The sequence below is a fragment of the Lissotriton vulgaris genome, chromosome 2_1 (genome assembly GCF_964263255.1).
Source record: "Lissotriton vulgaris chromosome 2_1, aLisVul1.2, whole genome shotgun sequence".
In the NCBI taxonomy this organism is placed as follows: Eukaryota; Metazoa; Chordata; class Amphibia; order Caudata; family Salamandridae; genus Lissotriton; species Lissotriton vulgaris.
The window spans coordinates 519,419,194-519,433,837 of record NC_141687.1 but is presented as its reverse complement, the minus strand read 5'-3'; the positions used below and the strand labels follow the sequence as shown (position 1 = coordinate 519,433,837).

General features: G+C 41.9%; 1 protein-coding gene across 1 annotated transcript in view; it reads left to right on the top strand.

Annotated features, from left to right (window-relative positions):
* The window catches only part of LOC147730672 (peroxisomal bifunctional enzyme-like), a 513,256-nt gene that overhangs the window by 267,315 nt on the left and 231,297 nt on the right, over window positions 1–14,644 (top strand). Inside the window, exon 2 of the mRNA XM_086954100.1 lies at window positions 2,536–2,613. Coding sequence (XP_086810226.1) covers window positions 2,536–2,613 — 78 coding nt within the window. The remainder of the gene's footprint in view (window positions 1–2,535; window positions 2,614–14,644) is intronic.

The window sequence follows — 14,644 nt, the reverse complement described above, 5'->3', positions numbered from 1 at the left end:
TGTCAACTACCACAGAAATATTTGGTCTGTGTGCAAACCTGTCTCTATCCTCGACCTACTCGTACTTTAAAGTACTCTGTGTCTGCATTGCTACTGATTCTGTGCCAGTGCCAGTGCTTTTTTTTCATGGTCTTTGCTGCGAGTTCCAAACACACATGTGCTGTGCCAACTAAAAAATCTCTTTAAAATCATATATTCTCACAAGTGCTCAACGCCTTTTTAAATTTTAATACTTAACACTGTCACTGAGGCTCACCTTCTAGGCATTCTGATTGATTCCTGCTGCAGAGTCATGCTAGACAAAGGGCTTGTTTCCCTAGTTACCATTTGGGTGATACCCTCCATCACTCTTTGATTTCCTCAGATGTGGAAAGTTTTGAATGTAATTCTTTCACTAACCAGGACAAGCCCTTCAGGCTTATGATGTTCGGTGGCCTTCTTTCAGAGCATGCAGCTTTTGACTTTTTAGGTCTTCTTTCTAGTGTGTGAGATGAGATCTCCGGCATCTAGTGCTCCTTATCTTTGCATCTTCCTGGATTGCTTGTTGTGGCATAGTGTTTGCTCTGAAGGTTGCCACCTCGTTTCATTGTCAGCAGGCATTCGTCCTTGGGTTTTTCTTTGTGGACGAGTATTCCTTAGGGAAGGGTTGTCTCCATGCCCTGGATGTTCAGCTTGCTGTGATCACCCACTTGCTTCGCACTGCTGACAATTTTTTTCTGCTTGGCAGCTTGATTATCATTTGTGGGGACTTCATGGCAAGGGATCATACCATTCAATACTGCCTTAAGTAGATGGCTACCATCTGTTGTTGCCATGGCCAGTGGTTTGGTTGACTGGGTGGCCCATCTGCTGGTATAGGGGTAAACCTGGTACTTGTGTGCTCTGGTCCATGCTGTCTGATTAGGGGGGTACATTTGTTTCACCTTTTGAAGAAAGATGTGTGTTGAGTGGCCATATCATGTGGTAACTTTTTTGGGGATGAAGCATAAAACGGCTCAGGTGTGTCTTCTTGTGTTAGTAGGGGCAGGGCAGTGAATGAGGAAGTAATACCTAGATTGTTTACTGGTTCCAGGTACTGTGTTTCCATCTTCCTTGACCCAGTCCTTGCGTGGTATTAGGTCAGAACTGGGATAAGGAAGATGGAATCTGAGTAATGGGATTACTGGTCAGTAATTCAATATATTACTAATGCCAGGGCTGGCAGTTTTTCCAGCACCAGTGAGGTGATAAAAACACTCTGAATATGTGTTGATCCAGGCAGCGCACCCATGAAGCCTTCCTCACAGGAAATATCACGAGGAGCAGATGAACTGTGAGCTTCATTTTTAAAATCCTTATGGATAAAAAATACCTCTGGGAAGTCGGGCAATCGGAGACTTAGTGTATTGAAAAAGAGATTATCAGGCTGGTAATTCTATCTATTAGTCAGAACAATCTTAGGAGTTTGATAGACAGACGTAAGAAGGGGCTTAGGGCCATATGTATCATCAACCTGATTTGAAATATTTCAGAATCGCAAATTGGGATGTATGGGAAATATTTCAGAATCGCAAATTGGGATGTATGTACAAATTCGCAATTTTTTTGCGAATTCTTAGTATGCCTTAATTGCGATTTAGCAAATTGCGAATCGCAATTAAGGAATACTTTCCCATTCATTTCTCTGGGCCAGGAGCACCATAGGAATGAATGGGAAGTTATTCTCAATTTGCAATTCGCAATTTGAGAATCGCAAATTGAGATTAATTTCAAGGGTGCAGGGGTGTCCAAAACACACCCTGTTGCACCCCTGAAATAAGCATGGGTGCACATGTGGCGCACATACATGCCTTAAGGGCATGTATGTGCGTCACATGGCACTTTGAAAAATGCAAAAATGTGCATTTTTCAAGGAATTCGCAACTTACCACCAACTTGAAGTTGGTGGTAATTTGCGATTCCTTAAGGACAATTTGCAATTTTTTTTTTTGCTACATTCATTGCATTTAAGGAATCGAAAAATTTGCGATTCCTTAAATGCAATTGCAAAGTAAGGAATCGCAAATTTTGTGATTACTTATTTTGCACCTGATTTTCCTTAATTCATACCATTTAGCAAATTTGCATTCACAAACGCCGAAATTCTTCGAATTTCGGCGTTGGCGAATGGGAATTTGCTTGATACATATGTCCCCAAGTGAGTAGATGATTGCTTTTCGGTTGAGAGTATGTAAAGAGTTGAAAAGGAGGAGAGATTCAAGGCAGAGGTCGAGGAAAGCTTCACTAAAGGAAATAATATGGTAAAGTACGAGGTGTGAGCGCGCGAGCACAGATAGGTAAAGGATTCTTTGGTTCACATGCGTGATCGCGCTGCTCTTGCCAGCTCCTGGCTCGTGCCACGGCCAGCAGCTTGAATGTTTGCGTGGGAGGGGCCGGTCTGAGGTCCACCTGCACTTATTACCCAGAGTTCAAAGTCTACGAGCCGAGCTGCTTTATCTCTCGTTTGCGTCCTGTCTTTTTGACTAACTTCTCTGTTTTTTTCTGTGTCTGAATAAGGAAAATGTCCGCTTTAAAGGAGACTGTGGGTCCTGTCGCTGTGATAACCATACGAAACCCACCTGTGAATGCTTTAAGGTTAGTATACACGCTGCCTTTGCTTGTGCTCACTCTCGTGCTTCCGTTGTGTTGCTCTTTACAGCGGTCTGTCTCGTTATAATAATATCTAAAAAAAAGGGTGCATCATAATGATACTATTCTATTCTGCAAGCAAGGTACTGGATTAGAAAAGGACATTATTCTCATATAATGATTTGCATCATGAAAAAAGGCCGAGAAACCAAGCCAGGGTTACCGCAGACTGTCTTGCCATCAGTTTCACATGCTCTTTTAGCTTGTTATGATTCACAGTATTGAAAGTCACTGGGAAGGGCAAAAAACATCACTCATACTAAATGGTATATCTTCGAAGATATTTACAAAAAACATGTGTCTCTTTGACTGGGAGTAGTTTGACTGGTGACTTGTCCAGATACTTGAGGAGTCCGTTAGATTGTAGAGATGCAATTTCTATAAATGTTTGCTTAGGAGAGTTTAGTGATAGTGTGTAAAGCTGTATATGTTGTTAGGGTGAACAATATGTTTTAGTATATTGGAGCTGTTCACCTGTATGACTCTATAATACTTTTAAAAATATATATTTTTTATCGTTTTTTACACATACAACATATAACAAATAACATATAATCATCATCGCATTGTCAAATTCAAGAACCGGATCTCCTTATTTTATAGAAAATATCCCTCTGGTTTCCCTCTTAATTTACTCTTAGAGGATATTGCGTGGTTTCATGAGTCCTCCCTTCATGGCCGATGCTGTTACGGAGTGCGCCGAGCAGAACTCTAGCGGGGCAAGCAGAACTATGAAGGAACTCTCTCATGAGCTGATCATCATGCCAGGACGGGGGAGAGATCATTCACAGCTTTGGCGGAAAACGATCAGAAACGGTGTGCCATTATGGGTATGGCAGGGTATATGCAAGAAAGATCCTGTAAGGACCTTTCCCGAAAAGCGGGCACCAGCGAGCTATTCTGAGGCAATGCGTTTTGTGTGTTGGAATTCGGTGGAGTGCACTCCCTGTCAGTTGTCACATAGGGACCACTGGGTCGTCGCATACGTGATGTACCTTCGGCAAGATTATCTGCTGTATCTAGGCAGAGGGAAAGGCTCCTTTCAATGTGTGCTGCATCAGCACCTCACTGTATGCATGATAGGCCAAATCCCAAGTTTAGTTTAGTGGTCTGTTGTCAGCTCCCCGTTCCACCAGTGCGTTGGAGGAAACCCTTGCTCTACAGTGGTGGAGGATGGATGGTCTGTGGCTCCTGTTTCCATAGTAAAAGCTTTGTCGGGGACGGAGAGGCAATCTCTGTCCGGGCATGACCAGGTAGCGTAGTGGAACTGCTGCCACAACATGTAACCCGTGGACCGGTATTTCCATGCATGGGTACACATTCAGCAGTCTCTGACACTGAGGAAAAAGTCTCCCGGTATTTTAAGCACCCTTTTTGTGTGGTTCCCTTTTTAGCCCACCATGGTTTGCAGGACAATCTATTAGGAGATAAAGCTGAAAGTGGTGCCAGACTGGCAACCCTAAAATTGGGACTGATGTACTATCACTTTTAGCAGAAATTTGCTAGAAACCAGGGCACAAGTCCTATAAAAAGAAGTGGGGGACTGACAATACCTCATGACGTCACGTGCTGAACGTGTCCCGGTGTCTGAAAATTACACCGGGACACGTTCAGCATATTTCTGTGGCAGGGGTGACGCCGTGTACCTGCGTGTACCCCTGACTCGAGCCCTGCTAGAAACTGTGGTGTTCTCAACTATGGGGCTGACTCTGCCATCTGACCGGCCTCTTCCTCACTCTCTAAATGGGTAAGGCCGTATCCAGTAGGGCGTGTGTTATATCTGCCTGCTTTTGGCAGATTCCCCATTACTTCCACCACTAAGTCAGGCTCAAATATGCTGACTTTTAAAGCTGTTCCTTAGATTGTGGATATTTTGTCTCCCTCATCATCAGGTTATACTTTCTTCCCCACTTTAGGGGCGGGATCTGTGACATTATTTCCTTTGTGCCCCCTTTGTAACTGAATTACCTTGAGCAAGGTCAAGGTCCCAAGCTTTATATTCTCCATGTTCTTGGGGTGATGCTACATTGTGATGAGTAGCAAGTGCACAGGCAAACTGTAAATGTTGCGCATGAATACAACATCCTGGTTTGCTTCATTGTCATTAATCTGCATCTGATGCTATAACTGGGATTTACTGCAAACAACTGTTCAGGTAGCTCTTTCAGTATAAACAAATCTGTTAGGACAACATTATCATATTGCAAGAATTATCTGGCTTTCACAATGACTATATGGTACTTAAAAGGGGAAATTGCTGCCCTAAGTACCACAGATTCTGATAACTTCTGGTTTGTGATGAAAATATTCATGTACTTCTCTGGTATTTCATAGTGTTTAATGTAGAGTGGCTCAGAAGGGGCTGTTCATACAACAGGTTTCACTTCAGATGTTCGACCAAAGTTTTCTTGTGTTTCTTAAGCTGTATACTCCTTATACCAAACACACATTTTCCCTCTTAAACGAATGTCATTTTCTCTATCAGTATGTCCATGCACAATTAATTATTCCGGCACCTGAACTATTACACAGTAGCTGTAGAAGGTGATCCTTTACCAATAGACATTTCGATTGTTAGCGGTTTTAGATTCAGTTTTAACCCCCCTCTCCAGAGCCATTAACAATAACACTTTCCCTGGACTGTTACCTCTCCTCACATATCCATCAATTCCATTACCTACCATTTACTAATCTTCTAACAAACTATGAGATGTGTACCTGACCTCCCATCTCTAAGGCATACCTCTTACAATGCGCTCACCCCCAATTGGTCCTAACCTTTAATATGGATTTCTTGCTTTTACTATTCTGCTGTTGCTGCAGTAATGCCTTCCATTTCCATATTCTACCCACAGCTTTAATTAGTCAAATCCCATTTGCTATAGGGTGACCTGTATGGTTTGTTCTTTACCCTCCCTTTTGTTGGACGTCACAGAACATACCACTTTAGATGCATCCAATCCTTCTAATTAGTCTAACAGCACCATGTCCCCTATTCCTTGCCACTTGGCAGGTCCTAGCAGAGCCAGCATGCTCCTTCATTTGTGGTGGCACCTTAACAAATAGTCAGAGGTTCCATATTGGGGCCCTGAAAATTCGGACTATACATGGTTGCTCTCATTCCCAACTCTTGCAGCTGAACATTTGATTCAGCTGTTGTGCGCTATGATTGGTTGGATGGAGTACAGTAAGTACATCTGAAATCCATTGTAATAGGGACTGCTGATTTTACCCTATTGCCCCAACATAGCATGATTGGTAACTGAACCCATTGTCAATAACTCAGGATGTCAATAATGCATCATCTGCGCTAGGGCCGCGAGACCGGGCGCGGGCAGCATCTTCCGAAACCGCAGCTAGGCTACTCCATCCGTCTGCTAAGCGCACCACACACTAGGCCGACAACCAGTGAGGCCCTACTGCTCACTAAGGCTGTCCTACATCAGGTCTAAGGCAATCTGTGCACGCACACCACTAGCCCCCTACTCCACTGACACGCCCTCAGTGATCACTGCTCCGTTCAGTGGGTTTTGGTGCCATGCATGCCTGAAGGGCACGAGGCAGCGCAGCTACAAAAAAAATGGGACACACCGATACGAACTGTTCTGTTTTGTTTGCAGAGTTAACGGTTTACTTATAGGAAAAATGAAAAATAAGACGTCACTTGCAGAAATAATTGTGTGCTGAACAAGTGTGATATGACCAAAGTACCTGAAGACTAGCTCACTGAAGACAAGTAAGGTGCAACGGAGCACCTTCCCCTGTACACCCTTACCCTCACGATCCATCGCCTTGTTGCAGCTGGCCCGCAGGGTTGTAGGCTTTGCTATATGTACTGCACGTTTGAACAATAATAAACGTCTTTAAAAAAAAAAAATTAAAAAATGCATCATCTGCACTAGTATTCCACAAGCTCACCAGCTATGTAAAAAAGTCCTTCCTTCAGGTTTTGTCTAAACATACACATTAAGTCTAATAATTTATATTGGTTATAGTCATGCATCATCTATGAATTCTGTGGTGGATGTGCTTCATTTTCCTTGCTTTAATTTTATACCAAGGAACAAACTTCTGCCACTCCCTTTTTCTCACTTTCTTAATCACCTACATCTGCCATCCGTACCTCAACTTCCTCATCCCAGACTCACTCCTGGTCACTGTCAGAGACCAATTTGCCCATGTACCAATATTGCATTTAGCGTTGAGTACTTGTGCCATCACCTGCACAGCTGATGGAATTTTTGACATGTGCTTACTCTTGATTTTAGCCATCCTTGATGCCAAGGCCATGCATTGCTGCTGCACTTTCTACCATCCCATTCATCTTAAGTTGCCTCTCATGCAGTGCAAAAAGATTCTTGAAAGTAAATAGGAAAACCAATTAACCCTTGACCGCATGGGCAAACAAATATTGACGGGTAAATCGGCCTACAAGGGGTTTATTAAACGAAAAGTTGTATAATTATTGCATTCAATGTTAACAAATTCTATCAAAGTAGTTTGCAATTCAAATTTCCAGAACCAAGTTCCAATTCTTTACATACAAACAAATTATCAAAGAAAAATTTATCACACGGGTGTATATATTAAAAGTTGAATTTTATATTAATCAAATTTCATTAATTAAAAAGGGTACACAATCATACAAAGAACAAAGCCACTAGAAGTTACAATTCTGTATATCCTTCTTGGTCACAATTGTGGACACCTTTTTCTGATAGTTCCAAGGCAGTGTAACTAAATTCTGCAAAAAACTTTGCCTTTGATACAATGATCTAGGAAATCGATGTAAATGTCAGCATTTCGGTCTACAACTGTTTACATCCCCATGGCCATCTTCAGGACTTTTACGAATACAGATGAATGACACCTGTATAAACACGGAAAAAACAATGATTACCGTGTAATATTAAAACATTTTAATGAGAATCTCACCTGTGTGAATTGAAATGAGATGTGTTTAGAAAGACAGATAAAAGTGACCATAAGGAAGACTCCACCCTTCTCGTGAGGAAATAGTTTCACATGACTACGTAAAAAGAGCAGGTCAAAAGATATTTAAAAGATTTGTTTAATCACTTACTTCAACAGTATTGAAAGTGATTGTTGGTATTAGAATCCAAACCAATATGTAGTAGCACAAATGCCTACAACTTATCCAGCAAACAAAGCTAGAGGATGAAAGCATAAATATATGTTTAATGAAAGTAGATACAACCACCTAAATTCAAGCTCTCTGCATGGGGTGCATCTTCAATTTTAACTCACTTCCCAAAATAAGGAAGAAGTTCTTTGCATTTGGATAACAAGATCTATCTAAGTGTATCCAATGTTTCAAAATTAACTGTTTATACCTTCAAGAATAGCTTTGAGCTTGTGTCGAATATCCAAGGCCAACTGAACAGATAGTCTATTTATATATGTCAGGCTTAAATTAACCCGGGTCATTATCAATTGAGAAATCCATTATTATCTCGAGAAATGTTTGTTATAGTCAAACATATTCTAGTGTACATGAGAGACCCTTATTGGGTGACCGGGGGAGGGATTGTGTGTCATTATCCAGACGTCACCTCTAGACTATAAATAAGATGACCCGTTTCATTCTCAGAAGAGAAATCGCATATGATCTTGAGCTATGCTTATTGTAATCATTCAAGTTGTACTAGTCATAATTAACCCATGTTGAGTGACTGGAGGAGGGATCGTGTGTCTTTCATCAAAGTGTCACCTCTCAACTATAAATGAAATACAAACAGGAACATTAAACCTTGACCTATGTATTTATCCTCTTATATTGCAACCAACAATAAAAATAGTCTGTTAGCGGGTTAAAGGATTATGATCTTAATCCAACACTTATTTTAACATATTTATATTCAAAACGGGAAAAGTACAGATCTTACTTCAATATTACTTCAATTGAAGACCAGGATAAATTCTTCTATACGCAAACTGGCCAAAGATAGATAAATCTAACAAACGATGCGAAAACACATCCTTGATTTATTTCATTAACGAAGATATTGATAACTAATGGTATGATATACCACTCTTACATATATTATATTCTAGCCTAGATTGTAATTACCTGTATTACCACAACGTGAATCCCAGAGTCGGTAAAGCTTGCTCAAAAGTCGGCCTCTCGGAATGCTTAGTGTGTTACAGCATCTATTTAAACCCTTGCCCTTTGCCACGTTGTCCCGTTTGGAGATCAAAATCGGACTAACGTACATACATGTATCCATGTGTTTCGTGGCCTGCTTATCATGTACTCAAATAACTTTTGAATAACTTGGGGCATTTTGAATGGCAATTTGGACCACCTTCCTACCCTGCTGCTGTGCTGCAAGAGTCCTCCCACCGCCGCTCTTGTCATCCCCGCGGCCACTGAGCGGAGGACTTGGCTCCCCATCGACCCCTGCGGCGGCGCATGCTGGAAGCGTCATCCCTGCGCCAGGAAGCGCTACAAAGCCTGCGAACCCCCATTGGAGCGGGTGAGGCTTTTGAATAACTTGGGGCATTTTGAATAGCAATTTGGACCACCTTCCTACCCTGCTGCTGTGCTGCACGAGTCCTCCCGCCGCCGCTCTTGTCAGCCCCGCGGCCGCCTAGCGGAGGACTCTGCTCCCCATCGACCCCTGCGGCGGGGCATGCTGGAAGCGTCATGTCTGCGCCAGGAGGCGCTACAAAGCCTGCGAACCCCCATGCGTCGCGGGACGCCGGGCAAAGGGCGGGCCCTCTGTGGCCCTCAGGGGACATCAGTGGACGGGAGGGCCACCCCTCTAAGTTGTTATTAAGATGAGCCCACATATAGATCATGGGGAAACGAAATACCAGCACCATTACTCAGGCCCCTGAAGGTCCTATTGTGCTGCCGCTCACCTTTGAGAGCATGTTGGAAAATGCCTTTCAGTTAGTTAGCACAGAAATTGCTAATACTGAGAGGAGAATGTCAATGGGCCTCATGAGTTCACAACCCCAGCAAGATTGCTCTACCAATGCAGTGCCGCTATCTCCTAAGGTTATAATTACTAAACCATCCTCGTCGGCCATTCCACCAATAGCTCAACCTGGGGGCAGTTGTCCAACTATTATCATTGACTCGCAGCAGGATTCTGATGCTCCAGCTGTTAATTCTTCCCTGACCCCGAGTAATAAGACTGTTGGAGAGAAAAGGAAAAGAGGCCCTGCGAAAGTAACATTAAATAAAAGAAAACAACCCCCATGTAACAAAAGTCAACCTACACTTCAGAGTATGTGGAACAAAGGGAAACAACCATCAGAGGGTGTCACTGATATCAATGACTCTATGCAATCAGTGGAGGGGGATATGGCTATAAGTCCCTCTAATGCAGGACAAAACTTCGCCTGTACACAGACTGAGCCTATAAATGAAAGTGTTACTCAAAAAAAAGCTACATGGGAATTTTATTGAGACTATAGTGGATACAATTTTTAAACAAATGGAAAGTCAAATGATCAAACAGTTTAATACAATTTTTAAAAGATTAGATAGACTGGATAATCTGGTAAAAAAGGAAGATGTAAAAAGGAAAGTGGTAATCAGTCTTGATCTACTGAGGGGAGAACGGCTATTGAAAGATATGGAGACTGCTTGTAAGGCCATTTTGGGAGGTGGGCCAATTACCCCTAGTAGCACACCAGTAACTAATACTGTATCCAGGGATGTCTCTGCAGGCAAGGGTAAATCTGTAACAGTATCATAGCACACCTCTGCCGCTGCAGTTGGACCATCGTGCCCCGCTAGTGCGGTTGCTGGTACCTCAAAAGGAGGTCCTAGCTCAGACACTAGGAAGACAGGGAACACAACTAATATGGGTTCCGACAAGGGACAAGTTGCTGACTCTAGGCCATTAAAACTTCCTGGGCCAGCACTGCACCTGCCCCCAGAAGCTTGCCCTTACGTTCTAATCTTAGCAGGTGTACCTTTGCTGAAGGAGGGACAAGGTGAGTCCTGGGTCCAGCTGAATAACAAGTGCATCAATTGGTTGGTTAAGCATAAAGGGTTAAGGCCAAATATTGCGAGTGAAATTCTGTCAGTCCGCCGCGTGAGCTGGGTTGGCCCCCTATTCAAGAACATCAATGGAGATTGCATTGTAATTAACTTTAGGCACCCTTCAACAGCAAGATTCATACTCAATAGCAACAACTTCTATCCTAGTCCTTCAACTGTTGTAACTCCACTTCCGCTGGGTTATATTTACAGGCCCCCACAGAGATTACCTGGCCCTGGCCCACCACCCTACCCACTGTTTAATAGATACAGCATACTATCTGAGCTAGAGACCCAGGACTGACCACCAGCTATCCCCCCAGACATAGCATGCAGTGATCACCTTAATGCAACTGGACCTGCTGAAGGACTGATAACCCGTTCCCCTATAGAGGTGTCGATTGGTAATATCGAGGTTGTATCGCCATCTTACCCGAAAATAACCACTTATGCCACTGCCACCCCTATATTCTCAGATAGACTAACAATCTTGAGTTGGAACATTGCTGGCTTAAATACAAAAATGTAATCTAGGGACTAGTTAGATTGGGTCACTAACTATGATATTTTAATGTTCCAAGAAACATGGTGCACTACTTCCCTGCTCCTTGAGGGTTATAGCTGCCATAACCAAACCGCAGCCGTTCCGGCCATGGGCCGACCAAGTGGGGGCTTATCTATTTGGGTCAAGATCACATCAGAAGCCAAAATTGAATCCCTGACGACCAATGATATGAATTTCCAGGCTCTGATTTATATTAATAAGGTAAAGGTATGTTTAATTAACTTTCATAATAACGATTTCACAACACATCCAAACACAAATTTTATAAGGTTGTTTGATTTTATTGATGGAATTGTGGATGCGCAAAAGTATGGTAAACTTTATGGCATTTGTGTTGGAGGTGATTTTAATGCTCCCCATTTATTCTCGAACCCCTCGCTGTAAAAGAGGGGAAGAACTGTTGAGTCATCTAGCCACACAAGACATAGTCAATGTCTTAGAGAAGGTAAATACTAATGTGAATACAGGACCAGTGGCCACCTATGTTGGGGGTGGGAGTTCAACCACAATAGATTATGTTTTTATATCTTTCCTGCCATAACCCTATTCTGTCAACTTTTAAATCTTTAAAAAACCGTGTAAACGTAAAGAACCGGGGGCAAAAAATCTGGTGACGTCAACAGATAATCTTAGGGTAGTTTGGAAGGGGATAGACAATAAGGGCGTCCTAGCCCGTACAATTAAAAAGTACCCTTCATTAGTGTCTGTCTGTTATCTTGTGATAATTCTGGACATGACATTATCGAGGCTTTTACAGGGTTGTGTAGGGCCATAAAAAAGGAGATTTCTAAACCCGCCCGTAAATAATCATAAAAATCCTATGTGGTTTGACACTTCATGTTCCAAGGCAAACCGTGATTTTCAGGCTGCTCTTAAGGCCGATCCATGGGACCAGCTTTTGGTGAGGAGACTTGGGTCAAGTTACAAGCGCTCCGTAAAAACACGAACAGAGGAGCTATTAAAAGATCACTGGGATTCTCTTGCACGCACAGCGGCACTCAGAGATGCCGCTGGATTCTGGGGTGAGGTTAAGAATTTGAGATCGTTTGGATCAAATATCACCCCCATAAACTGCAATATATCAGGGGATAGGTGGGTAGACCATTTCTCAAGCATTTACGCTGCACCACACCCATTAACTGAAATACATTACCCCCCTACGGCATTGAACATCTCAATAACGGAGGTGGAAGATGCTATCTCCCAAAGTGCAAGTAATAAAGCACCTGGTCCCGATGGATTATCCATCGACCAAATTAAATCAGAACCCGATTTTTGGTCACCTTTATTGTGCAATGTTTTTAATAATTTATCTAACAGCCAAATCCCGGCATCCTGGTCAAACAGCTTTATTGTTCCAATCTTTAAGAAAGGCGATAGACTAGACCCTGGCTGTTATCGCCCCATATCCCTAATAGACAACACCTTGAAGATTTTAGGTAGGGTTATTTTTAACAAGATCAGGATCTGGGCAGAGGAAAATATGATTTTACATCCATGTCAGTTAGGCTTTAGAAGCAATGTGAGGACTGTACAGCAATGCTTAAATTTAAATCTAATATTGGCTAAATACACCATTGCCAAAAAATCCCCATTGTATTTGGGATTTATGCATTTAAGTTCAGCTTTTGATTTTGTTAATCGTTCCCACTTATGGTCTGTTTTGCCAAATTATGGGTTAGATGAGTCACTTGTTTATTTTTTAGCCCACCTACATAGTGACTTGAAAGCCCGCGTCCGAATAAATAATGACGGTGAAGTTTCAGGGGACATTTTCATTGGCAGGGTGGTCGGACAAGGCTGTGTCCTGGCCCCCCTGCTTTTTATTTGGTACATAAATGAATTGAGCAACTCTTTGTGTAAATTGACTAGTGATGTCCCGAATATTAACAGAAAACCACTTCCCGCACTTCTTTACGCTGATGATGCGGTCCTTATGGGCCGCACACCCAATGCATTACGCACTTTAATAACAGGCTTTGTTTTATATATGGGCGACCTTGGTCTATACACTAATTTTAGCAAATCTTTTATAATGTCCTGTGGCCCAAAAAAGCATAAAATCTGTCATATTGTTTCAGGGAATAATGTTTTAAAAAGCACTAGCACTTTCCCTTACTTAGATCTGTTGTTTTCAGATTCTGGATCTTGGCAGCCGCATGTTGCCAGTGGGAGGAACAAAATGGGCAAAGCCATCAAATCTATTATTAGCCTCCGCCAACCCAAACACGCTGAGGTTATAATACCACTGCTACAAATTTACAAAACCTAATGTCTACCAACAGGAACCTATGGTGCAGAGGTGTGGGGCTATTCGAATTGTACCAACATACAGACCGAAGAGAATAGATTCTGTAGGAAGGTTCTGGGTTGGGGGGTAATTTCTGCTCCAACTTATGTTTGTCATAGGGAATTGAATTTCCCATATGTAGAGAATTTTATAAGATCTAGGCCCGCCTTGTTTTGGTTGAAAATATGGCAAAATCCTGCTGCCTCTTTAACCCGCAAAATTATAACGGATTGTTTAAAATGTGAGCAGGCTAATCACATACCCTGGCTCAGAGCAGTAGAGAAAAGCTTAGTAAGTTTGGAGAAGGGGCATCTATTTTCATCACCCCCAACTATTGACTGCTTACATAAGAACATAGTAAAAAGGGCTTTGTATAACTAGTACAGAAAGGAGAGGGAAATGACCGAGCTTGTAAAGCCTACTATTATAAAGTATATCCCCCTTCTTGAAACATTTGGTAAGTTTAACAATATGCCTCAGGGCTACTTGCGGAAAAAATTGGGCAGATGGAATAGGAGCTTGTTGTTTTGCTTTAGGGACGGGAGCATTAAAAATCTACTCTGCTTCCCATTAGGCTTTAATAAAAATTTGGAAAATTTAAGCTGTCCCTGTAATTTAGGTGGTAAACAAAGCCTTTTACACTTTATGTTTTTCTGTGGTTTTTATGTAAAATATACTAAACATTACTTAATTCCATATTTTAGAGAGAATGCCTTGATGGATTTTAACTTAGCATTTAGAGATTTATTGATGCTAGGTACTGATGATGTAATCTTCAGAGTTAGCTGCTTTTTCCAATCCGCTGTTAGTTCTCGAGCAACAATGAATATGGTCTGATAAAGTTTGCACTGTTTTTGCATATTTTGCACTCTTGTATATGTGCACTAAGCGACTGTATTGTTGCACATATTATAGTTAATTAGATCGTGTATTGCCTCTATTGTAGTAAAAGCCTGGCTAAACATATTATACGTTGTATTTTAAAATAATGCCACTGGAAGGCTATTTTATGAAATCAATTGTGCCACCTTTTATCAGCTTTTTAAATGATTGTTTTTGCTTTTATTAGGATGAATTGTTGTGATGTACCTGTACTTTTATG